Source organism: Gymnoscopelus microlampas, assembly GCF_963454915.1.
Source record: "Gymnoscopelus microlampas genome assembly, chromosome: 13".
In the NCBI taxonomy this organism is placed as follows: domain Eukaryota; kingdom Metazoa; phylum Chordata; class Actinopteri; order Myctophiformes; family Myctophidae; genus Gymnoscopelus; species Gymnoscopelus microlampas.
This window is the reverse complement of record NC_139950.1, coordinates 39,576,905-39,601,413: the sequence shown is the minus strand read 5'-3', so window position 1 is coordinate 39,601,413 and position 24,509 is coordinate 39,576,905. Positions and strand designations below refer to the sequence as shown.

At 41.4% G+C, this 24,509-nt stretch overlaps 2 protein-coding genes and 1 long non-coding RNA gene across 7 annotated transcripts in view; 1 reads left to right on the top strand and 2 right to left on the bottom strand.

Annotated features, from left to right (window-relative positions):
- The window catches only part of mertka (c-mer proto-oncogene tyrosine kinase a), a 412,118-nt gene that overhangs the window by 316,708 nt on the left and 70,901 nt on the right, over nt 1-24,509 (bottom strand). The gene's annotated exons all lie outside the window — the stretch shown is intronic.
- klc1b (kinesin light chain 1b) overlaps nt 1-24,509 on the top strand; it is a 43,067-nt gene that overhangs the window by 14,978 nt on the left and 3,580 nt on the right. For 2 of the 5 annotated variants that reach the window (XM_084075528.1, XM_084075529.1), the window contains exons 4-15: nt 669-750; nt 2,510-2,738; nt 3,127-3,214; nt 4,130-4,231; nt 5,964-6,137; nt 7,180-7,279; nt 9,988-10,040; nt 10,400-10,467; nt 11,352-11,460; nt 13,026-13,178; nt 22,565-22,689; nt 24,253-24,310. In XM_084075528.1, the coding sequence (XP_083931654.1) occupies nt 669-750; nt 2,510-2,738; nt 3,127-3,214; nt 4,130-4,231; nt 5,964-6,137; nt 7,180-7,279; nt 9,988-10,040; nt 10,400-10,467; nt 11,352-11,460; nt 13,026-13,178; nt 22,565-22,689; nt 24,253-24,310 (1,341 nt within the window). Of the gene's footprint in view, nt 1-668; nt 751-2,509; nt 2,739-3,126; nt 3,215-4,129; nt 4,232-5,963; nt 6,138-7,179; nt 7,280-9,987; nt 10,041-10,399; nt 10,468-11,351; nt 11,461-13,025; nt 13,179-17,111; nt 19,866-22,564; nt 22,690-24,252; nt 24,311-24,509 lie in introns of those variants that run through there. The other 3 variants (XM_084075530.1, XM_084075532.1, XM_084075531.1) reach the window with 3 other exon arrangements.
- On the bottom strand, nt 17,941-22,558 carry LOC311058178. The gene is made up of 2 exons (XR_014602032.1): nt 21,448-22,558; nt 17,941-21,012 (listed from the first exon to the last, which is right to left on the bottom strand). It is a non-coding gene; the product is annotated as an uncharacterized lncRNA (long non-coding RNA).

Sequence of the window (24,509 nt, the reverse complement as noted above, 5' to 3'; positions counted from 1 at the left end):
TAAACACATATTTCCCAACAGATTTTTTTGAATAGAAAATGTGTCTCATAGTGGAGGTAGTTGCGATTTCATTTTGTATAATCTGACCCAACGTGTTTTTTTAACCCATTGAGACCTGAAGCCGATTCTACATGTCTCCTAAATCCCAACTGTATTCTGAAAAACGTATGTTTCTATATCAGTGGTGCTCAATCTTTTTCATGTCAAGGACCCCCAAAATTATACTTATTTGGCCGTGGACCCCCATCAAAATATTTTGTTCCAGGGACCCCCCAGAAGCAAAGATTTGAGTTAAGAATGTTCGCCTAAAAATATATATATTCAAAGATTTGCACACATTTTCACGATTTTTCAAAAATAGCAGATCTACAAGCTCATAGCGCGGCACTCGGTGCCGCGCTATGAGCTTGTAGATCTGCTATTTTTGAATAGCCCAAAGTGTAAAATAATGCTTTTTAGCTCAAATCTAAAAATGACACAGTTCCAGGTCTTAATGGGTTAAAATGATCTATTGATCTATAAGTACTATATCTAATTGACCAGCCCGAGTGTGTGTGTGTGAGGGGAAATGACCCGCTGTCTGAATATGGTCAATATATGTAGATCCCTCCATGGTCCTGGGTGTCTGTTGGAAGGTCTAATGTGTGATTTGTGATGTGCTTCATCAGCAGGAGGAGAAGGATGGAGAAACTCCCAAGGACTCCCTGGATGACCTGTTCCCCAACGACGAGGAGGAGCACGGCCAAGGCAGTAAGTAACCAAGCACAGTCCATCTATGGCCATGCTCACAACATGCCGCAATGCGTTGCAAGCTTGTAAATCTGATATTTTCCATATTCTTTCAAAGTTTAATGACTCAAAATGGGGAAGACAGGTTGAAACTAAGCGGAACATATGTTACAATACAATTTGGGAAAACGCATACAAATATTTATCATTCAGCATCATTAAAAAAATATATTTTGTCCTGTGTTTATTTGTTTGTTTGTTTGTTTATTTGGATCCCTATTGGCTACTACCTTAGCAGCAGCTTACTCTTCCTGGGTTCCACATTACATTACATAACATGAAAACATTTTACATGACGGTATCAAAAAACTGTTAAAATACAACCAAAATGGTAACAAATAATAATCAATCTCGATTATATGGTGTAGTAGCCTAAATGATTGCATACATTTAACATCTTAACACATCCACTGCCAGGCCCGTAGTCCTACGGGCCGTTAAATCCAACCGTTAACTGCCGTTCCCGTAGCCCGTAGTCCCGTAGTTTTCCCATGTTAAATCGTGCAGGTGCAGATTCCGGATTTTTTTTGCACTTCCGGTCCGCCAGGGGGCGGACCGGAAACGAAATAATACTGTTTCCGGTTTTTCTCCCGCCTCCGTTTCCTGTCTAGCGGTCAACTTTGGACGCCATTATCTCTGGCTTGTTGTTTTTCTCACCACATCCACCATTTTAGCGTTTTCCTCTCGTTCTCCAGAATGCAGTGTCGGATCGCCGCACGGTTTTCAGCGTTTTGTTCGGTCGGGTCCCGTGTTTGTGTCGAACCAAATGAACGCGGATTTTAAACGGATTTAGCGGGGCCTATGACGGAATCAAAAAAAACAAAAAAGGTAAGAAATAGCGTGGCACTACGATGGACGTTCTGAGATTAGCCGATGGCAGTCAATGTGTTAATGATACCTCAACAACCATAGGTACACATTTAGGTTTACAAATACAGTTATACTAAGTTATTTCTTTAATTTCTCTAACTCTTTTTTTCATATGTACTCACCCAGTGCCAGCGATTTTCATGTTTTAAAACCTTTTCAACCGGTCACAGAATTGTTATATCCATTAAAATCGTTTGTCTGGCTGTGTTTATAAACAAACACGACAGATCGACCAGCACTCAAAGTGTTAAGTCATACTGTACGTCAAAGAGTTAAGTCATACTCAAAGAGTTGTCATATCCGCTGGTGTGATCGTATTTCCGCCCCTCTTCCGCAAGCCATCTTAGCTTAGCTTAGCTTATGATCGGGTTTCAGATCGTTGGTATACACAACGACGATAACCGTTCGTCGTCCAGAGAAAAGAAAATGTAACCGGAGCTCTCCGTTCGTTTTTTCTACCGTGCGAAAAAACGTGTTTTGCCCTATTTTGGCCTAAAAATCTAATTTTTCAAGTTAAAAACCGAGAACCAGAAACGGAACCCATTAATTCTGCATCCGGGTGTGTAGGAAGTGAGAAAAAAGGGAACCTTATGGTGGAAGTTACATAGAACAGTGCGATCGCTGATTAAACAATGAAAAAGCTATCGACGCATCGACGGCGTGGATGGATTAAGTAGCAATTGACTCGAAAACGCGTTGATGGCGTTCAAAGAGTTAAAATCAGATTTACTTGTTCCCTGTATGAGTTGTGATGAAAGGCTTTGTAGCTCCTGTGTCCATCCTACCTCATGCACTCACTCGCCTCATGGTCTCCTCTCCGCCCCCCCCCCCCCCCCCCCCCCCCCCGCAGTGCAACACCAGCACAACAGTGCAGCGGTGGCGGCCGCCCAACAAGGGGGCTACGAGATCCCGGCCCGCCTGAGGACCCTGCACAACCTGGTGATCCAGTACGCCTCCCAGGGCCGCTACGAGGTGGCGGTGCCCCTGTGCAAGCAGGCCCTGGAGGACCTGGAGAAGACCTCCGGACACGACCACCCGGACGTGGCCACCATGCTCAACATCCTGGCCCTGGTGTACAGGTCAGAACATCAGATAGATAGATGGATAGATAGATAGATGGATATATTAGGGGTGTGGGAAAAAATCTATTCGTACTCGAATCGCGATTCTAATGTTGGACGATTCAGAATTGATTTTCCAAAAATCGATTTGAATCGTTATTATTTTTAGTTTTTTACAAGTTAAAATATGTGCAAGCATGAATAAATGAGACATGTTGTCTTGGATTTACCTTTGTGTTTTTACATTATTATCAGTTGACGTCACAGGCCACATGAAGTGCGAGATCCATAATGGGAGCTATGACGTCATTAACACCCGTCTTGTTCACTTCCTGTATGCATGTGGCTCAGTGTAACCCAGGCGCTGACGTCATATAACCCCCGTCTATCATGTTTTTCTTCGCAGGGATCAGAACAAATACAAAGAGGCCGCCCACCTGCTCAACGACGCTCTGTCCATCCGGGAGAAAACCCTGGGCAAAGACCACCCTGCCGTAAGTACCCACCACGTCGGCCGTGGCAACAAGTCTGTGTTGAGAGAGAGAGAGAAAACAGATTAGGCATCAGAGGCTTTTTGGCTCAACATTGCACAAAAACTGTGTCAATAAGGAAGCAATAACTGAGAAGTCTTCTTTATTCTTCCGTCCCTGTCAGTCTTGGCTGTATGGATTTCATCCTTTTATTGGAGTATGGATTTTTGACCACCCTTCCCCCCTCAGTCTTTACAGGCATAGAAGTAATCAATCACAGCTACTCAATCCCCCCCTAGCAAAATCCATCCAAAACAAGTGACAGATAGGAGTGTATGTTAAGATGTTAAGATATGAAATCTTTCCCTGACTTTTGTCAAGCGATCAATAACAGATGTACGCTGCGGCGCCAGTGGATGACTGTGTTGAACCAAAAGGAAGCAATTAAAGCACAGTTCTGGTCCCTGCAGCACTCAGGGCTTTCTTGATATCCTTATGATATCCCCAAGACAGAATCATCGAGAGAAAAAAACAACACAGGCTTCCACCATCTCCCTTAATCCATTAAAGCTATGAGCAATTTTAGAAAAATCGTGATATAAATATATATATTTTTGAAAGCATTTGTAACTCAAATCTTATTGCTTCTGGGGATTCTACAAATGTCTTCTAAATCCTAAACGTTTTTTTTTTAAGACCCTGTACAGGAATCCTCTGTTTATATTAGCCAGTATGTAAATTGTATGACTCGGATTTGTCATCAGACAACATCGTACAAACAACGAAGTGATCGACAAAACTGCCAGAAGTAAAATTGAATGAAGATAATGGAAGAAGGAAAGCACTGATTGTAGCAATCTCAGCCGGTTGTGTTTCTGTTTTTCTCTTTGTATTTCTTTGACTGTGTCTTCTGTTAACATGCATACTTTTGGGGTCCAGGTTGCTGCTACTCTGAACAACTTGGCCGTGCTTTACGGGAAGAGAGGGAAGTACAAGGAGGCTGAGCCACTGTGTAAGCGGGCCCTGGAGATCAGAGAAAAGGTGGGCCATGTTGTCCCTGCTGCACTGCAGCTATAACGTTACTCCTATCTAGAACTGTCCGCCATGTTCCTATCTGGAGAACAAAGCTGTCCTTCCATACTCCTTATCTAGACCTCAGATCTGAGTACTTGGAACAGTTATGCCATTGTGATAACATGGTGAACAATTATCTCTTTGTGATAACATTCTTAACATGGCTTCAGATAGCTACAGCATGTGTATGTCGACAGCAACATATGAAAATAGCAAAGGCTAATACTTTAGAAAACTCATTGCTTTTTGAAGCGGTAGTCTTGAAATAGTTTTGTCTTTGTAAATCGAGATGTGTGGGTGGTGGTGGGCACATTAACTGTACAAAAGTCTAGGGCATGTATGGGCAATGGGCAACAGGACTTAACCAATCAAAATGCTAATTTGAATAGTTTTACTTACTACGCAATAGGTTATATACTGTATGTGTAAAAAAAAAATAGATTGAGTTGAGAGGGGAAAAAAAAGTTAATTATATTTGTGGAATGTCACTGAGCCGTTTTTACACTGGGTTTCTATAAAAAGAGAAACGACCGAATTAGGTTCTTAAAATTGCCTGTGAAGTCCCTGCCGGGGAATGTTCTGTGTCTGACGGGAATTCTAGGGTTTAATTGAGAGCAAAAGGGATGCTAAGAGCAGGGAGTGGGCAAGCGAGGAATTGGAGAGATGGGGTGGGTGGGTGGATGAGCTAAAGAGCTCAGCTTGATAAATGGTAGAGGATCTATGCGCCTCAAAGCCCTCCTCAGTACACCGTCCATTGATCAGTGGAGCTTTCTTTAATCTCCTCTCAGCCTTGAGTGCATGTAGCAGACAGACTTCCTGCCTGATGAACGCAGCATGGGGAGATGGGAGGAGGAGATAGGCGCATGTAAAAGCAAGAGAAGCTAAAACAGGGTTGCAAAGTGAAATGCTCACTATATCCAAAAACAACTGTGTTGTTGTGATGTGTGATGTGTCCGTCATGGTTCACACTGTGATGTGTACACACAGTGTGAACCGTGACTGTTTCTACGTGGTGGTCCGTTTTTGTTTTATTGTTACATTTGGAGGGCTTGTTTGCATTATTTTTTAACTCTTTATTTGCCAGAGTTTGTCAGAAAAATGTCACGCCTGACGCCACTGCCAGCAAATCCAAGCGATTTTTACTAACCTTTGAAAAATCGTGATTGCCGTTCTCACGGCAATCGCGTCATTACACGCACGGGGGTCTCATAGAATCAGGGGGGGGGGGGGGGGGGGGGGGGATTGTCCGGCCGCGGTAATGCGTTGCATAGTTGTGGCCAGTTAAATGTAGCTTGTTTTTGCCAAAAAAGCAACAGAAACGGAGAGAAAGCCATTTTTCCACAACGAATAAAGAGAGACGAGATGTTTTTTGTTTTTGTTAAATGACGTTATTTCCGGGTCTATCCTTTTCTGACAAGCAAGACATCTTTAATTCATCATTCATAGGTTAGCAAACAGTGCCATCTGGTGGAAAACACAAAAAATAAAACGAGAAATCTCGTCAGCGGTAGGCAATAATGTCAAAAGATGAGTATGAACTACTAGGACGTATAAAATATTTTCAACTGAAAATTGTGGGGTCAATTTGCCCTGTGATTCCAACGGCATTTTACAATGTACATGGTTATATTGTGTCATTTTTTTTTTTTTATCCCTGCAGATGTCTAACTGTGTGTGTGTGCATGTTTTTTCCCCTCAGGTCCTGGGTAAGGACCACCCTGATGTGGCCAAGCAGCTGAACAACCTGGCTCTGCTGTGTCAGAACCAGGGCAAGTACGAGGAGGTGGAGTACTACTACTGCCGGGCCCTGGAGATCTACGAGTGCAGGCTGGGCCCCGATGACCCCAACGTGGCCAAAACCAAGAACAACCTGGTGAGATATATTATCTGCACTACTTTCACTGCCGTACGAGCCTCCATGAGTCACTTTTATCCTCTTAAGCCATTACGACCGGGAAAGCATCTGTTGTCATTTTAGATTTCTTTGGCTATTCAAAAATAGCAGATCCTCAAGCTCATTAGCCTGGGACCAGATGAATCTACCAGTGCATAATTGAGCTTGTATATCTGTATCTGTATTTTTGAAAGGCCCAAACAAATCTAAAATGACGATGCATTCCCAGTCTAAACAGGTTAAATGGATGTATTTATCAGGTACTTTAGCACAGTGTAGAGGGACGGTAACAGGGCCATCATGTAATAAATCCAGGACATTGTGTAAGACATGTACTTTGGAGCAGAGACGTCTCCTCAGTTGAACTATGATTTTACCAAGGCCAACGCAGTGTGTTTGTATTCATTTATGGAAAGCAGGATTCTTCCACATTCTCCACCCGCTTAGCTTGGGTCACTGCTGAAATGTTGACTGTCTTTTGTGAGTGAAAAGCTTCACCTTGGGATTTTTCAGCTGCATTTTCATTTGACCTGTTTTGTTCAATGCTTGAAAGGCAGAGGAGACTCTTGGCGCTGAGAAAGATGTTTCAAGGTGTTTGTCTCTTTCTATTACGCCCACATTGGCATGACAGGCATTGATAGAGGATATTCAGAATTGATTGAAGCTATTGCCTCAAAAGGAGTGAGCAGGAGTGGGAAGAAAAGAAATGTTACATGACATTGCTTGCTGCGTACAAGGCCAGCAGGGCTTTGTTTACTGACAGAATACCTCTGAAAGCGCTCTAAACTCCTGTCTCCCATTCCATGCTAATCTGACTAACGATAGAGACTCAAAGGAGACATTAAGGGGTAGGCACAGTGGTACCACATCATTTGTCATGGGCCATAAACTGGACAGGAAGTCGTATTGTTGAAGGATTGGCCCATTGTCCTCATGGATAGGACATTTCATTGGGCCTATTAAAAACAAAACAAAAAACATGAAGTGCATTCTCTCATTTCTTCGTCCTCTCCTTCCCCAGGCATCCTGCTTTCTCAAACAGGGGAAATACAAGGAGGCCGAGATTCTGTACAAAGAGATTTTGACCCGTGCCCACGAGAAAGAGTTTGGATCGGTTGATGGTAAGGACTCATAATGGGCCGAGCGTATTGAATGGCTGCACATATCCATGGTTCATCGTGATGACATTGCCGTTGCGTTTCAAGTGTTTTCATGAATGAAATGAAGGCATGACTAGCAAAAATGTCAAAATGTTGGCAGTAAAATGTCCCTCAAATCCACATCATTGGAGATATGTTATCCATTTGATTGTGTTAGCTATATCCCAGCCTGTACGTGCATTCCATCCACTCATCGTCCTGCACCAAAGAGCAGGGTCAGTGATGGGCACATGGTTAACCACTCAAACCATATATACTTTGTTGACTGGGGATCCCCAGGGGTCTATACTTGGCCCCCTTATTTTTTTTCCCTCTTCGCCAAAAATTGCTGCTCTACAAGCTCTCAATGCATCGCTTTGCAACTCGTTGTGAGTTTGTTGATCAGCTATTTTCACTGAATGTTCGCCTGTTTTTGCCAAATATTCGCCTAGTATGACCAGAATGTTCCCAGAATAGGGACGCTAGGGTTTACGTGGATAAGTGGACGCCCCCTTCTGAACAGATTGCCTGTCTCCACCATTCAGAGGACTAAAGGATTTAGGCTGGAGGCACTGTGAAGAAACGAAGACTCAATTTATTTGTGTACAGGTGCAAAAGTGTTCTTTTCCTTGAGGGTTAATTCAGCTATTTGATGAGCTGCCTCCAGAGAATAGATTATCTGCTTCTTTTGATGTGTCACATTGACTGCACATGGAGGGAAAGGTACTCGAACCGTTCTGATGCTCAGCTGAGCAAAACGAAAGCGTTTCAACACAGTCACAGCTTTTCTTTCCATCAGCGATCAGCTCTCTTGAGCGGGAAACCCCTCTTTCCACGGCGTTTCGCCCCAGGTACCGTCCATTGCGTGCTACAATCTCGCACACTGCAGTGTGCGGGACTCTCCCTGATGCACATTTCTCATTTGGTAGCATTGGAGAGCTAGCAATATATTAATCTGATCTTTGACTTAACCCAAAAATGTAATCTACTGCCGACAAGTTGTAGCTTAAAACAGAGATGATTTTTTTTCATTATTTAACACTCCTCCCCTCTCAAACTTGTCATTATAGTCTGAGTTGGACCTGGTTCGGAAATAGACGATCTAGCTCTGCTATTTCCCGTGCGTATATAAAGTATAAATCACCCTTACTGCTGGTACAGCTGCAACCGTGACTAGTCTGACTTATCTGCAGATTGTGTAATTACTTTTGCCTGACTCTTGATCAATTTCAATAATTGATCAATAATTATACAGTCTAGTTTGCCCAATTATCCAGGCTTTAGAAACTCCTAACGTGGAATGGAAGTTTGGACCATATCAAAACACATTTCTTTTACATACAGTACAGTAATATACATATATCTGCCTAACACCTGAAAGCATTATTCATTGTAGATTGTACAAAAACTACTTCTCATGAACGGGCACTCGGAGACAGGGCACGGAGCTCGCCGAAGCGTGCAGGATTCCAAGCGTGCGCTGCTGCGTCCTGTAAAACCACGCCCACCTGGGGGAAACGCCGTGGAAAGAGGGGTTTCCCTCTTGAGCGTGAGACCAAGTCCTTCTTGGTGGTGGTTTTTGTTTTATTCTGATGTTGCAACTTGTTGGCTGGGCAAGAGATGACAATAACATGATCCTTCCATGGGTGGCTATTTCGTTGTTGTTCATGTCTTTTTATTGAACCTATAGTCACTGATATGGGTTAACTGTAATAAAACTGTTAAATATGGTTTACATTTTGTGTTTTGATGTCCATGGGTTCTAACTGCATGTTTGACAAATCTATGTGCCAAGTAATGATGAGTGCCTTATCTTAACGGAAGGCATCTTAAGTGTATTGAAGTATATAATCAATGCATTATAATAAATTGTGTTTTACACCAATGATTCTGTTGTTCTGAAGTTGTAAAAACAAAAAACTAAATGCATAACATTTAAATAGTATGGACCTGTAGAGCACACAATGGGACTGAATTGCCTCTTGGAGCAAGATTTTGAGCACTACATCCAATCCATGTCATCTTAATCTTTGGCTTTTAATAACGAGCAGTAACGATTAATACAAGCCCCAGGTTAAAGCCAAAAAGTTAATTAAAGGTGTTGAAATAGATGAGAGATGTTATTAACCTTATAGCTGGAGAATTATGGACAAACTAGCATGTAGCTGATATACATGTCCCAACATGGCTCTCATCGATGCTCTCACTACATTCTTAGTGATTTGGCTAATGAGGCTCAGTGAATGCGAGTTTCACACATCCACTTAAAACGTTTTCTAACTGGTTGGTTTAACCCATTCACTCCGGGCGGGGACGCATCTCAGTCATTTTAGATTTCTTTCTATACTTGGCCCCTTTGCTTTTTTTCCCCTGGAACAAAATATCTTTTTCCCTGGAACAAAATATTTTACAAATGTTTGATTTTTCTAAAATAGCAGATGTACAAGCTCATAGTGCGGCAGTGCCGCGCTATGAGCTTGTAGATCTGCTATTTTTGAATAGCCAAAGAAATCTAAAATGACACGAGATGCGCTCCCCGGATTGGATTGGGTTAAAAATATTTGAATAGGATCTGTATGTGGCTTTTTGAGTCAACGCCACTTTATACATCACAAGGGTGTGTGGTTAGTTAGAGCCTCCTACTAGTTTGTACCCTGTATCGAACGCCTCTCCTGTTTGTCTGTCTGCAGCTGAGAACAAGCCCATCTGGATGCATGCAGAGGAAAGAGAGGAGATGAGCAAGGTTAGTTGGTGTTTTGGTATATTCTTCTGCGAGTGTATCCTGTGTATTCGTGGTGATTTTCATTGAGAATCTACAGAAACTCCCATTTAAAAAGTCTGAAAATTGCACTTATATATTTTATATGAAAATGTCACTGAGATCGAAACTCCCATCTAAAATTAATGGGTCGAACAGGTTTTTTTTCTGCAGTTATTAGACTAAGTGTTTGCAGGACGCAATTAGCATAAGCCCTCTGAGGCATACAGTATCATAGTCCTGTATAAACACAGCATGGGAATGCTGCTGTTCCTGTTTCAAATCCTTCACTATTACCACTCCCCCTTCACGCTGTCTTCCTCCTGTGCCTTATTTACTTCCAGGGCAAGCACAGAGATAACACTCCGTACGGAGAGTATGGAGGCTGGTACAAGGCCTGCAAAGTCAACAGGTGAGGCAGAGCCCAAAGGCTTGGGCATTATATTGTATTGTACAAATAAATAAATGACTTTACAAGTTGGATCGTGATTGAACTTGTTAGTAAATAATACAAACTAGTAAAGGGCGTGGGCTGGGCTCCCAAGTCAATTATTACCTGAACTTCCAAGGGATATCTTCCATGACCTTTTGGAACAATCAACTGATTTTCAATAAAGTAATTTGGTGGAACATCACTATGCAGTCTTTCCACTTAAAGCATCCGATTGTAAATGAAAACATCAATGCTTAGTGTCCTCATTTATTTAATATGCCACGATATGCTGGCTTTTTTCAGAATGTACCTAAAATTACCATTTAGAGGACACTTTGTGTTAATCAAATAACGCATTTCCCTTTTTCAAAAATAGCAGATCTACAAGCTCATAGCACGGCACCGAGTGCCGCGCTACGCGCTTGTAGATCTGCCATTTTTGAAAAATCGTGAAAATGTGTGCAAACCTTTTGAATATATATATATATTGTTTTAAAGCGAACATTTTTTAACTCAAATCTTTGCTTCTGGGGGGTCCCTGGAACAAGATATTTTGAGATGGGGGTCCGCGGCCAAATACATATCCTTTTGGGGGTTCTTGACATGAAAATGTTTGAGCACCACTGATATAGAAACATACATTTTTCAGAAAACTGTTGGGATTTAGAAGACATTTGTAGAAACGGCTTCAGGTCTTAATGGGTTAAAAGTACTATGTTCGTTTTTATATTGCTGCAGTGCACACGACATGGATATTACTATCAAGGAAAAAAGGCTGATTATTTCTGACCTGTGGTGTAAATACTGGTACTAGCGTGTGTGTGTGTGTGCGTGTCTATGCATGTGTGTGTGTGTGTGTTCAGCCCCACGGTGAACACCACCCTGAGAAACCTGGGCGCCCTGTATCGCCGCCAGGGCAAGCTGGAGGCCGCTGAGACCCTGGAGGAATGTGCCATGAGATCTCGTAAACAGGTCAGTCATTTCTACACACACACACACACACACACACACACACACACACACACACACACACACACACACACACACACACACCCAGGATCTGTGTTCACATGAATTCAAGTTCAGGCTAGGCCTGTCACAATTATTACATACTCGTCTAATCGTAATTATGTGAGATAATCGCACATTTCTGCATACTTGTCATAATCGCTTCCATGTTGAAACTTTTACACGCATTTTAGAATTAAAAAAAAAGCAGAAATAGCAGATCTACAAGCTTACAGCGCTGTAAGCTTGTAGATCGGCTATTTCTATGTATATTTCAGTTATTTTTTCATATCAAAGGCTTCATATGTTCCGATGTTCAATGCCAAACACACAATTAAATCGTTAATATTTGATTATCAATTATTTGAGTGACAATTAATCGTCAACTTAAATGTGTAATGGTGACAGCCCTAGTTCAGGCTGAGATGGCACTTTTGCATGCAGGTAGATTGTTTGGTCATAATATAGTCTGTTTGCTGCCACGCTGTAAAAATGAGCAATATGCACGTTTTGGGTGATGTGGCTTAATGCATTCCAGTGTTAGGGCAGTGAATCTCATGTTATTTTTTCCCCCCCTCTCTCTGCATTGCTTTGGATTCAGAGCAACACAGTAAGTGGGTTTATTTCTAACAGATATCCTTACTAAAGCCCTCTCCCCCCCAGCCTAGGATCCTGCCTGATTCACTGCGTTCAGCTGATTCATTTTTTTCTCACTTCGCTTATCAGTCTGGCCAGCCTCCTGTTTGACTCGTATTTCAGTTACGTAGGCAAGTCAGGAAGTGACTGGAGTTTTACATTGGACAACACTGGTCCCGCCCCCCTCAAAGACCAATCAGAAGCCACAAGTCGTTTTCCCTCGTGCTTTGAACGGAGAGAGGAGGCTTTCCTGACTGTATAGCGAGTGAGAAAAAGAAATCCGCTGAACGTAGTGAAGCAGTGTGGACCCCAGGCTACCCCCCCTTCACTTCTTGCACCTAACAACCACATGCATTTAACAACTATTTCTCAATGTGTCCTTGTCTCTGTGATGTGATGCTCTCGGCGCATCAGAAGATACATTGAACCAACATCACTTTTAATACCTCCATGTACTTGTACTGTGTACACCCACATCACACCATGCTGTAGTGTTAGTTAAAGGAGTTGTTCACCCAAAACAATTACTTATTTTCTATCAATTACACACCCCATGAAGCCTTGGATTCGTGGAGATTTTTTTGTTTTTGTCGCATTCCTGAGACAATAATTTGATGACCGGCGGAAAGATGCTAATGTATCCATTAGTATACACTCAAAGTTGAGACTCAAAGTTGTCACTTTGAGTCTCCTACCGGAGCCGCCGCCGGTCATCAAATTATCGTCTCAGGAATGGGACAAAAACTAAAAAAATCTCCATGAATTCAAATCTCCATGGGATGTGTAATCGATAGAAAATAAGTCATTTTGGGGGTGAACTATCACCTTTAACATCTCACTGTACAGTGTAGTTATGCATCTTAAGCCTGTGTTTTTGCGTTCCCTTCCACCAGGGCATCGACCCCATCCACCAGACGCGTGTGGTGGAGATCCTGAAGGATGGGGACGGTGACAGGCGGAGGAGCCGGGACAGCCTGTCCAACGTTAAGTATGAGAGTGGCTCGGAGACCGGCGAGGAAGTGAGTATGGGCGTGGAGTGGAATGGGGTGAGTACAAATCCACTATAATGTCCTCCAGTCCCCCCTTGGCCACAGTGGGCTAAATCAAGGCTGATTTATATTTCGTCACACGACAACTTTCTGTTCGTTTGACAAAAATATATTTAAAAAAAATGAATGTCGTGTGACACCCGAGTATAAATTAGCCTTCACTGTAGGGACTATGTTAAAGTCACTGAGCTGTTGGACTGGTCCAGAGCATCGTTTAGTTCCATGCCTCTGACGCTGTCAACTTTAACCCATTAAGACCTGAGGCCGATTCTAAAAAAATTTTTTCTAAATCCTAACAGTTTTTTGGGGAAAAAAAAAAATCAAGATTTTTCAAAAATAGCAGATCTACAAGCTCATAGCGCGGCACTCGGTGCCGCGCTATGAGCTTGTATATCTGCTATTTTTGAATAGCCAAAGAAATCTAAAGTGACACAGATGCGTTCCAGCTCTTAATGGGTTAAATATGAACATTGTTAGAGGAATAGAGAGTGGTGGTGATGCAAAATGTTCACTCAGTCGTGGCCCCTGAGCTGCATGCGCTCTACGCTTCATTGTCGGCCCCCGCCAAGGGCCGAAAATAGCCGATCTACAAGCTCACAACGCATCGCGTTGTGAGCTTGTAGATTGGCCATTTTCGAAAGTATAAATCAAGCTTCAAAGCGCTTGTATCTGTACCAGTCCATCAACTCACTATGCTCCCATAAGGGTTTAACTGGAAAATCCTGATTCCCTTTTGGGGTAAAATACATTATAAAGCTGATTGAGTGTCTTGGCACACTGACTGACTCGGTTTGCTTGAGTTCAGCAGTTGTTTTGTGGACTTGTTCTTTTTGCCTTTTTACTTTTTTTTTACAGTGCTTGTGAATGAAAAAGTCCAACTGTCTTTGTTTTTAATAAGTGGTTGTGTTCTATGTCGCTGGTAATGCTTCTCCCCAGGGGGGGTGGTTGGGGGGGGCATGAGGGGGTCGAAAAGGCACAGGCTCATTCTGAGGCATCGTCATGTGAAAACACGTCTTTTGCTTTAATAGAGTCCATAAAGTTATTGCCTATCCACGTCCTTATTGGAATGATATAATGTATTGACTCTTCTTGAGTGCAGTTGTTAGAAATCCCAATATCTCGCATACTCCCTCTCCTCACAGCAGTAAAATGGTGGGTGGACATGTAATTGTGTCATGCTGCTGTTTTATTGCCTCATTACGACATCCACTGAGCCTGTGTGTGTGTGTGTGTGTGTGTGTCTCACAGAGCAGGGAGTCGTTAGAAAGATATTGCACACGGCCCGGCTTTTATCTGTGGCTCCGCTCGTCCTGTCGGGCCGCAGAACGTGTAATCACTCCCTCTCTACGAGAGGTTATCGGACACAAAGCTATTTCCTCATAGCATTTTTATGGGGTTTAGTGTAATAGACCTGACGTGGTAACAACGCTCACTTGAAGTAGGGCCCGATGAGCTTCAACAAAAGCCCAGAGGGTGAGGACTCCACCCCGATAGAGATGCCTCGTCTTGAGTCTGTGCCTGTACTGCCTTCTCTCCTAACTAGTGCACACCCCCTGCCCCACCCCTCCCCTTCACCATTAAAACCCTGTGCAAAAACATGCATGTAGCACTGCCGGCCTGCCAGGCTCACCCTTAACATGCACTCTTGTGGATCGTTTTTGTGTTGAACATGTTTTCAGTTGTTTTGAAGTGCATTGCCCTTGTCTGTTAAACAGATTATTTTGTGTGTGTGTGTGTGTGTGTGCTCTCTGTGTGAGAGTAACATTATGTTTTGGTGGATCAGGTGTGATTGGTGATGAATGTGTAACTTTTCCTGGGCAATCCGCACAATATTTCTTTTATATGCGTAATAGAATGACCGCCGTAAAAAAAAAAAAAAAGTCATCACCGCACATTGATTGATCTTAAGTCTCGTACCTGTCTGTCTTTCAAGAGTAAGACACGTAACAGCATGCAGAGGATTGCTGGGTGTGTGTGTGTGTGCTAGCTCTTTATTACCCTTGGTGATGGCTGTAAAAATAGACGTTATTATTAATGCGTTCAACAGGAAGACTGTGCTCTAATCTTTCAGTCCGTCTTGGCGGTTTGACTTACAAATAAGCGTTCAATTCCTTCCATCCATCCATCCAACCAACCAACCAACCAACCAACCGTTACGCAAAACTGACTTGATAATCACTCTGCTGTATCTACTTCTGCTAGTAGGTGATATGCTAAAATAGAACATGCAAAGTACATTCCTAACACAGCCACCTACCATATATAAGCAGTAAATAGCCTATTATTTCCTGCGTATATATACAGTAGGTGGCTGTGTTACAGATTACATGATCGTTAGTTTGGGGCTGCCTGCTCCTTTAAAAAAAAAAAAGACCTTTGTAAACATTACGATTTCTAGAACGACTAGTTATACTCGTCTTTATCTTATCTTAATTTTCAGTTTCAATGTTGTCATTCTGCAAGGCAGTTGTCCTTTCCTTGCTCCTCCTTACCTCTCTTATGTAAAGTACCGGTTGTTTTATTCTTAACCGATATAAGTTGACTTTTTAAAGCACAAGTGATATTAGTGGTGTACTGAGGAGTCAGCATGTCCGCCATCTTGTGGTATATTATTGTTTTGGGTTCATATATAGAGGCTATGTGTAGGGCCTACGTACATTTCTGTGTGCCTGTTCAAATGCATGACGCTATGTGTTTGTCTGGCTGTGTGTTGGCTACGCTAGATGCCTCCCATCTATTGCGCAGTAGTTTGCATGTTTCTTTAAGTTCCTCCCTCCTTTGCTTCAGATGCCTTTTCTTTTTTATCTTTTCTGTGTCACTAACCCTACTTCCTTGCTGATCACTCTTGCCATGACATCCAATCAGCCTATCAATCAAAATTTCTGTCCTTTTGGTGGATTGTACTCTCCCTCTTTGGTCTCCCATTCCACATTCTAATCTACACAGTAAGCTTGGTATATAAAACATCAGACAATAGGGTAGATGATTAGTCGATTAGTCATTTATGAATATATTCTTTATAAGGCAGCAGGCTAGATCTACCTATAGTAGTTCTTATTAGATTTCAGTAATTTGTCCTAGTTGTAGTAATTTGATCACACCAGGTATGATCTTAACCCATTAAGACCTGAGGCGATGCTTAAAAATGTTTTCTAAATCCTAACAGTTTTTTGAAAAAAATCTAGATTTCAACATTTTTCAAAAATAGCAGATCTACAAGCTCATACCGCGGCACTCGGTGCTGCGCTATGAGCTTGTATATCTGCTATTTTTGAATAGCCAAAGAAATCTAAAGTGACACAGATGCGTTCCAGGTCTTAATGGGTTAAGTTTGAACATTTTAACAGCCTTTATTTGCATACAAACGTAGAATTCAAGATGTCCTGGTCTTAATGTAAAAACATCTAGATTGTTGTGTTGCAGCAGCACTGAATGCTTGCAGTCGCCCTCTGTGTCTGCATTGCACAGTCACTGGCTGGGCGATGTGTGCCAGCCAGCCTCCCCCTGCCCACAGAGACAGGGAAAAACAGCTGAGTCACAGTGACTGCACCCACCCAGCCCAGCTACTACATCACTGACCAGGCAACTGTTGTCTCCACAGCACCATTAATAAGCCACGCTGTGATTTATCAAACTCTGAAAACAATTGTGGTGCTGATTTGTCTATTATTTATTTTTCTTCTATGCAGTAACTCTTTATATTAAAGTTTAGAAATAATACATTATTGGGTAGACCAGATGTAGGCTAAGGACAGACGTGCAGTGAAATGTAGCTTAGAATACATGGAAATCAGCTTTGCAGTGTAGGAACAACCATTCCCAGATTTATCAATCTTACAAAGTGTGCTGTTTTGTCTTTTTGTCTGTTTCTCTCTCTCTCTCCCTCTCTCTCTCTCTCTCTGTCTCTGTATCTCTCTCTCTTTTCATCAGGCCTAAGCCATCAAGATTATTCCTTCATCCTTCCCTCCTTCCCCAACACAATAGCAAAAGGATGTGTGTTGTCGACCCCCCTCTGGTGTTCTTCTCTCTCCCACCAATTGAACAGCTCCTCTACCATTCCTGGTGCCCTGGCAGAGACTCAGACCACCCTCCCCCCAAATCCCCCTCTCCCTCTTCTTCAACTGACACCTGCTGGGATGATCTGGTCTTCTACTCTTTTATGCTTGATCTTTTCTTACCTCTCCTCTCCTCCCTTTTTCTTCACTTTTTCCTCCTATCCTGTCCTTTATGGATCACTAACCTTGTGTCATCGTCCACTCTGTCGGGAGTCATTACATTGCTTCTCCCTTTCACTCTTCTGGCTCTCTCTCTCTCTCTCTCTTTGAAAAACACATTGAAATGTCATATGTGTAACATTTCTCTCTGAGGAACTCACCCACTTTAATTCTCTCTCTCTTGAGCACCCATTTGTACTTTTCACATGTATTTAGTAGATATATTTGGCTAAATTGAACAGTGGTTCTCAACCTGTGGGTCGGGACCCCCAGGGGGGACATGATTTTTTTTTGGGGGGTCCCCAGATGACAGTGAAGTGACAATTTAAGGACTCTTAGGACCTTTTCAATACCTAAAACACCATCGAAAGTCATCAACAAACAATACAATAACTGGTGAAACATTGGTCAAATTGTCAAATAATATAAGAAAGAGGCAAAGCATTTGAAAATAGCCAATCTACAAGCAAGTTTGTAGATCTGCTATTTTCATAATATTTGTCTGGGGGTCCCCAGTTCAAATATGATTATTTTGGGGGGGGGGTCACGGCCTGAAAAGGTTGAGAACCACTGAAATAGAACAGTGTTAGGAGTTGGAACTTTGTTCTGTTGGGGAGGGAAACGAGAGCTGAGGAATGCCATTTAGGAGTTTGAACAACGGGGATCAATGTCTGACTATGATTGGAAGCACAGCTCCAGTGCTCCAGATGTCACTCCAAATCCCAGTTTGATACGCTGTAGAAAGTTACACTCACTATTAATAACTAACATTGTTTGGATATCATAAAAAAAGACAAATTATTACTGTACTGGTCTCAGTCTGTCTCTGCATTTGTTTGCTAGCATTGAGCACTCATAGCCTATTACTGGATCGAGTCACAGTGAGCATAGATGGCCTCAAAATTAAACGGTTTACAACAGACCAGGTGCCTGTTTTTTAGTCATAGCATTTTACTACCCCCTCTTTTAAAGTTCATTTTATCATTTGGAATGTGTTCAAATGCCTGAGATCAACAACGCTACGTAGTTCAAGAGGTACTGTATACTTACACAATGCTTATCTCAATAGGTCATCTTCTCTTTTTCTCTCTTCTTTCTTTTAATAAAACGTTTGTGGCCGGGTTAAGATATGTGAAAGGGTTGTGCATTGTGGGTCCCCCCCCCCCCCGCCCCCCAAACAAGCATTGGTATTTTTTTGCTTTTATAAATAATTATTTTGTTAAGTTTAATTTTATATGATTTATTTGTTTACATTTTTTTTTAAAATATTTTTTGGCGTGTATTTTATGGCTGAGTATATAGACATCAATGTTTTTAACAGTACTAAAGCTTTAGCCTGTAAGGTTCTGACTGAAGTACATCAGTCAGGCTTTGGCTGTCGGCGAGATACATCGAAGAAATCAAAGCCGCTATCGCCACGTTAATTTATTCTCAACATGCTCTCATTGGCTAGAACGTCTTTTCCTATGACACAGCATTCACACAGGCAACCGTGTACCTTGTAATGTACACCATGTAACGGGGTAGCCTTCATTTACAAAGGGAATGTGCAAACATTAGCAAATGTTAAGCAAATAAAAGATCAACCTGGAGCATCCAAGACCGCTGCTGGCCTCCTAATGAGATTGCAACAAGAATGGGGTTTCAATATTAAATATTGCCTTTGACTTGTTGTCAGTGTGGAAATAGAATAGACAGTCTTATTATGCATAATTTATACTCAGTCATACAAACAGTGTCGCTCACAGAAAATAGCAGCTCTGCAAGCTCAGAAACTACAAGCTTGTGAGGTTATCGGCTCTATTTTCAGCGATCGACACGGGGCTTTTACAATTGGATGGAAGTCCGGCTTCCACGGTAGTACTGGTGTGTGTTTGTGTGTACGTTTCGGTGGTATATGGTCCCACGTTGGCTATAGATACTGTATTTTGAACACAAAGCTTAATGGAGTGTTGCCTAAACATTGTCGCTATGGTCAAGCTTCCTCTTATTTTAGACATCAGGGGCCAGTTGCATTTTAGATTTCTTGGGCTATTCAAAAATAGCAGATATACAAGCTCATAGCGCGGCACCAAGTGCCGCGCTATGAGCTTGTAGATCTGCTATTTTTTGAAAAATCGTGAAAATGTGTGAAAATCTTTAAATATATATTTTAAAAAAAATATATATATATTTAAAGATTTGCACAAATTTTCACATTTAAAAAAAAAAATAGCAGATCTACAAGCTCATAGCGTGGCACTCGGTGCCATTTAAGCTATAACTAGGCTAAGTATGAGGTGGTGCAACTGACTCCTGGAGTACATAAAAGTGTGACTGTGTTTTCCTCAAGGTTCCAAAATGTCATTTCGGATGTTTCAACTAACTGAATGTAAAATTACTTTAATATCATGGACGTGTAACTGTAGGTTGTATTTATGGGTTTGATAAGTGCATTCATTATATGGCTAATCGGTATGTTACTCGCCTTGATTCACCATTCCTTACAGTGAGTAGGCCTATACTTCTAATGCAAACTCCAAACGAGAGATATTAAAGAGACAATGTTCATCACGTAATTCTGACAATATTATTGTGTTAGTGGAATGCTGATTATTTATTGAGCTGTCTGTTCTTGACATATATAGTGTGACTTTGGTTTTCCTAAATCGGACATTAACTAAATGGTAATGGTCTATTAAAGCACTATCTTAGAAAGTAGGACTGCATTATATTTACCATTCTGCATTGTGAAGATTATTGCATCAACACTTGTTGGTATTCTCAAATAAAGTTTTTCATTTGTGAACTTTGAACTTTGATCTTTTCTCTGCCGATGTATGCATGTCATCCCATAAATAAATTAAAACATTTCTTATGTATCCATCTGCTGCAAAATTATGGCAATAGACCTTTTTACCATGTTCATTTTCTGTCTTGGCCTCTTGAGCCACCTAGTGGTGGGTACATCACATTTGTAAGTCTAGCTCTTGGTCTTATAGTGCCCCCTGTGGGTGCTATTGCTGTAATGCGTAAACTCCACCATCATACATTGTATTTGCCATGTGACACATGTCATGGCCAAAGCCAAAGGAAGGTAAATGACTCTTAATCACTAATTTGTAAACTGGTCACTTGTTAAAGGGATAGTTCACCCGCAAAATGACTTTTGTTCCATCGATTAGTCACCCCATGGATACTTGAATTCATGGATATTTTTTAGTTTTTGTCGCATTCCTAAGCGAGCCAATAATAAGACGGGAAGGAGACACAAAGGAGACTTTGTGTCTCCTACCGGAACCGCTGCCGGTCATCAAATTATGATTTTGGGGGTGAACTATCCCTTTAAGTTAAAAACCTGCAGTCTTGAATGCACAGAGCTGTTACGGTAACGGTTGGTTCTTGGGCGGATGGATGGATGGATAATTGTTCACATGTTACAAATTACTCTGAACACTCACGCTTCTCACATTATTGCACACATTTTCTGTGTTCTTCTTTAATGAGTGAACAACATATGCGGTCATCAGTTTGATAAATAGGCCGGCAGCCATTGGGTCATAATGAGCGAGCTCTTGGCACAACACAGTAACTCACTTGACAAGATGTCTGTCCATCAATCAATCACAGCTGAGTCACTGTCACTTACAGCAGTGGTTCTCAAACTTTTTCATGTCAAGGACCCCCAAATTGACACTCATTAGCCCGCAGACCCCCATTTCAAAAGATATGCCAGAGACCCCCATAAGAGAAGATTTTTTACGGCTCTAGCAGTGATTCTCAACCATTTTAATTTCAAGGATCACCAGTTTGACATGCATTAGGGCAACAGACCCCCATTTAATGGCCTTTCTATCACTTGGACCGCAATTTATATTGTAAAATCTATGTCAATTTAACTCTGAGAGTGTACAAATGGAACCAAATGGACCCTAACGGGTCCATTTGGTTCCATTTGTACACTCTCAGAGTTACAGACCCATATAAGGGTCCATTTGGTGCCTAATCTATCATTTAGCTGGGGACCCCATGGAACTCCCTCAAGGACCCCTGGGGGACCCCACTTTGAGAACCAATGACTTACAGGACACGGCTTGAGTCACTTGAATCCCAAATGATGTGGTACATTAAAAGGATCATTAATAACTCCAGGACATGTGTTAATGAATTGCTTGCATGTCATAAAAAAAAAAAACAAGCATTCCCATATTCAGCATGTTACAGTCATTCTGGTGATGCATCTTAATCAGGATGTGTTAATGGATGTGCCTATAAGCTCACATACGTAGATGTGTGTGTTATCTCCAGATACGTCCCTTCTGAGCCATAAGCCGACCATTTTGATTTGGAATATCCAATAAATAAAACATGTTATGCCATTAACGGCAGATAAAAACTAGGGATGCACCGATATATCGGCCACATGGGTATCGGACGTTTTTTGCCGTTATCGGTCAATATCGATATCGGCAAATCAAGCTGACATTAATTAGATGGCAGTAGCCAATATTTATCTGTTAAGCATGATTTTTTTTTGTGTGTGTTGGTTATCTGCAGCATACCAAGCTGTAGATGTCGAACAGTTATTTCTTATGAAGATTTTTTTTTCCCTGGCACAAAAGTGGGAAATAACACCAAAAACTAAATAAACAAATATCGATATCAGTATCGGCTATCGGATAAATTGTTATTTTCAACATCGGCATCGGCCAGGAATTTCCATATCGGTGCATCCCTAATAAAATCTGTCTACACAATGTGTATTTGAGGAATGACAATGGTGCCTATATTTTGTTACTGACTATTGTGTGGTTTTGAAATTACATAATTTACGATTTTTAACCCATTAAGACCTGAGGCGATTCATAAAAATGTTTTCTAAATCCTAACAGTTTTTTGAAAAAAAAAAAAAAAAAAAAAAAAAAGTTTCAAAAATAGCAGATCTACAAGAGCCGCGCTATGAACTTGTATATCTGCTATTTTTGAATAGCCAAAGAAATCTAAAGTGACAGAGATGCCTTCCAGGTCTTAATGGGTTAAAGGCCCAAATGTCATATAAATCCCTCACTGTATATAAATTACTAAGTAAACTTTAAATATAAGTTACACACATGCATGAACTTGTGAAGTGAGTGTTATTGTGTTGTTAAAGTGCAGACAGGAGAGTTTATCAGTGCGTTATGTCTACAGGATGGCAGCGGAGCGCTGCAGCGCAGTGGCTCTCTGGGGAAGCTGAGGGACGTCTTACGCAGGAGCAGTGAACTGCTGGTGAAGAAGCTACAAGGCAATGGACCTCCTGAACCTCGGCCCACCAAGTAAGACCTGAAGACGATCGTGTATCAATGTGGAGCAGAGAATGACGCCTACAAGAGAAGTCGATATATATGTATCACTTCATAAAAGATTGTTGGTGACTTAACCCATTAACACATTACCTGCCAAAAACGGACATGTCCGTGTTTTAAAATACACCCGCTTACTGCAAAAGACGGACATGTCCGTCTTTTCAAAATAAAAGTTAAAAAAATAACATTTTATTTTTTTGAAAAAGTACACACAGAAGCAGAGATATCGCTATCCAAAGATGTACTGCTCCATTCACTCCCTGGTTAACTTATTACTTAAAAATCCTGTATCTCGGCTCCTGTGTTTGTTTTTTTACCATGTCTTTTTTTGGTGAAACATGCTTTTTTCAACTGGCTGCAATTATGGAACGGATTACCGCGATCGGATTATTTTTTTTCCACGATTCTACGAGACTCCCGTGTGTGTAAATAGAAAATATTTTGTGACTACTTAAAAAATGGTTAAAAAAGGTTAAAAAATATTTAAACTGGGTGGGTATTTAAAAGAAACCTCTGGCAGGGAATGTGTTCATGGGTTAAAGTGTATATTTGGCACCTTTTAGACCTACATTATAATATATCATTTGCTTACATATCTCTACTACTTAGACCCACAGATAATTGAGGCAAAGCAGTTATAATAGCTGTTTGCTGGAATGACTAGGTGATCATTTGCCAGTGTGTTGTTAAACACATTTAGTCGAACAAGGTATATCAGAGTAACAGAATGTGTATCTGGCTGTGTATGCTCCACAGTGGAGTTGTGACTGTGAGTAAACAAGTGTATTGCTGCCTTCCACAGTTCATTTTAGAAATTACACAAATTCTAGACTCTTCCTGTCGGCTCAGCATGGTATTGTTTACAACCTGACCTGACCTCAGATCAGTCCATCCATCTATGCAACTCGGCAGTCTGTGCCGCCCCAGGAAAAAAAAAAAGATCTGTTATTTCCTGTGTGTTGAGGAATCCGGTAGCTCAGCCAGTTAGTGCAAGGGACCAGAGTTTGAGTCTTGCATGTTAACCCATTAAGACCTTAGGCAATTCTTACAAATGTTTTCTAAATCCTAACAGTTATTTGAAAAAAATCTAAAAAAAAGTTTTCAAGATTTAAAAAAAAAAAAATAGCAGATCTACAAGCTCGTAGCGCGGCACTCAGTGCCGCGCTATGAGCTTGTATATCTGCTATTTTTGAATAGCCAAAGAAATCTAAAGTGGCACAGATGCGTTCCAGGTCTTAAACTCTCTATGCCCAGAGTTTCCTATTGTACCTCTCTCTACACTTAACTTCTAATTAAAAATATAAAATGCCAAAACATCTTCTTAAAAAAAGGTCTGTGTGATGGTGGAACGGTGTCATGAAATCTGAATCAATTTGAATGTATATGTACTTTAAAACGTAAGTGTTTACTCACAAGTACCGCCTGGAGCCTACAAATTGTATTGCCATCCATGCACCATTGTACTGTGTCAAGTGCAACTCACTGACATCAAAAACATCAGTTCTTAACACTTTACCCTTTCATGTTCAACAGCATGAAGAGAGCTGCCTCTTTAAATTACTTGAACAAGACCAGTGATGACCCATTCCAGGTGAGACCCAGCTGCATGGCATTCAGAATAAAGTGTATTCTTAAAGGACGACTTCACCACTTTTCAACCTATCTTCATATAATATGTCCTCACTAATGCTCATGATAAAATTATAAAAGAAAATTCTACTTGGTCTCTGTCTCATAGGAGGGCTGTGGACAGTCCAGAAACCCGTCTACCAGTGACATCATCGTTAGGC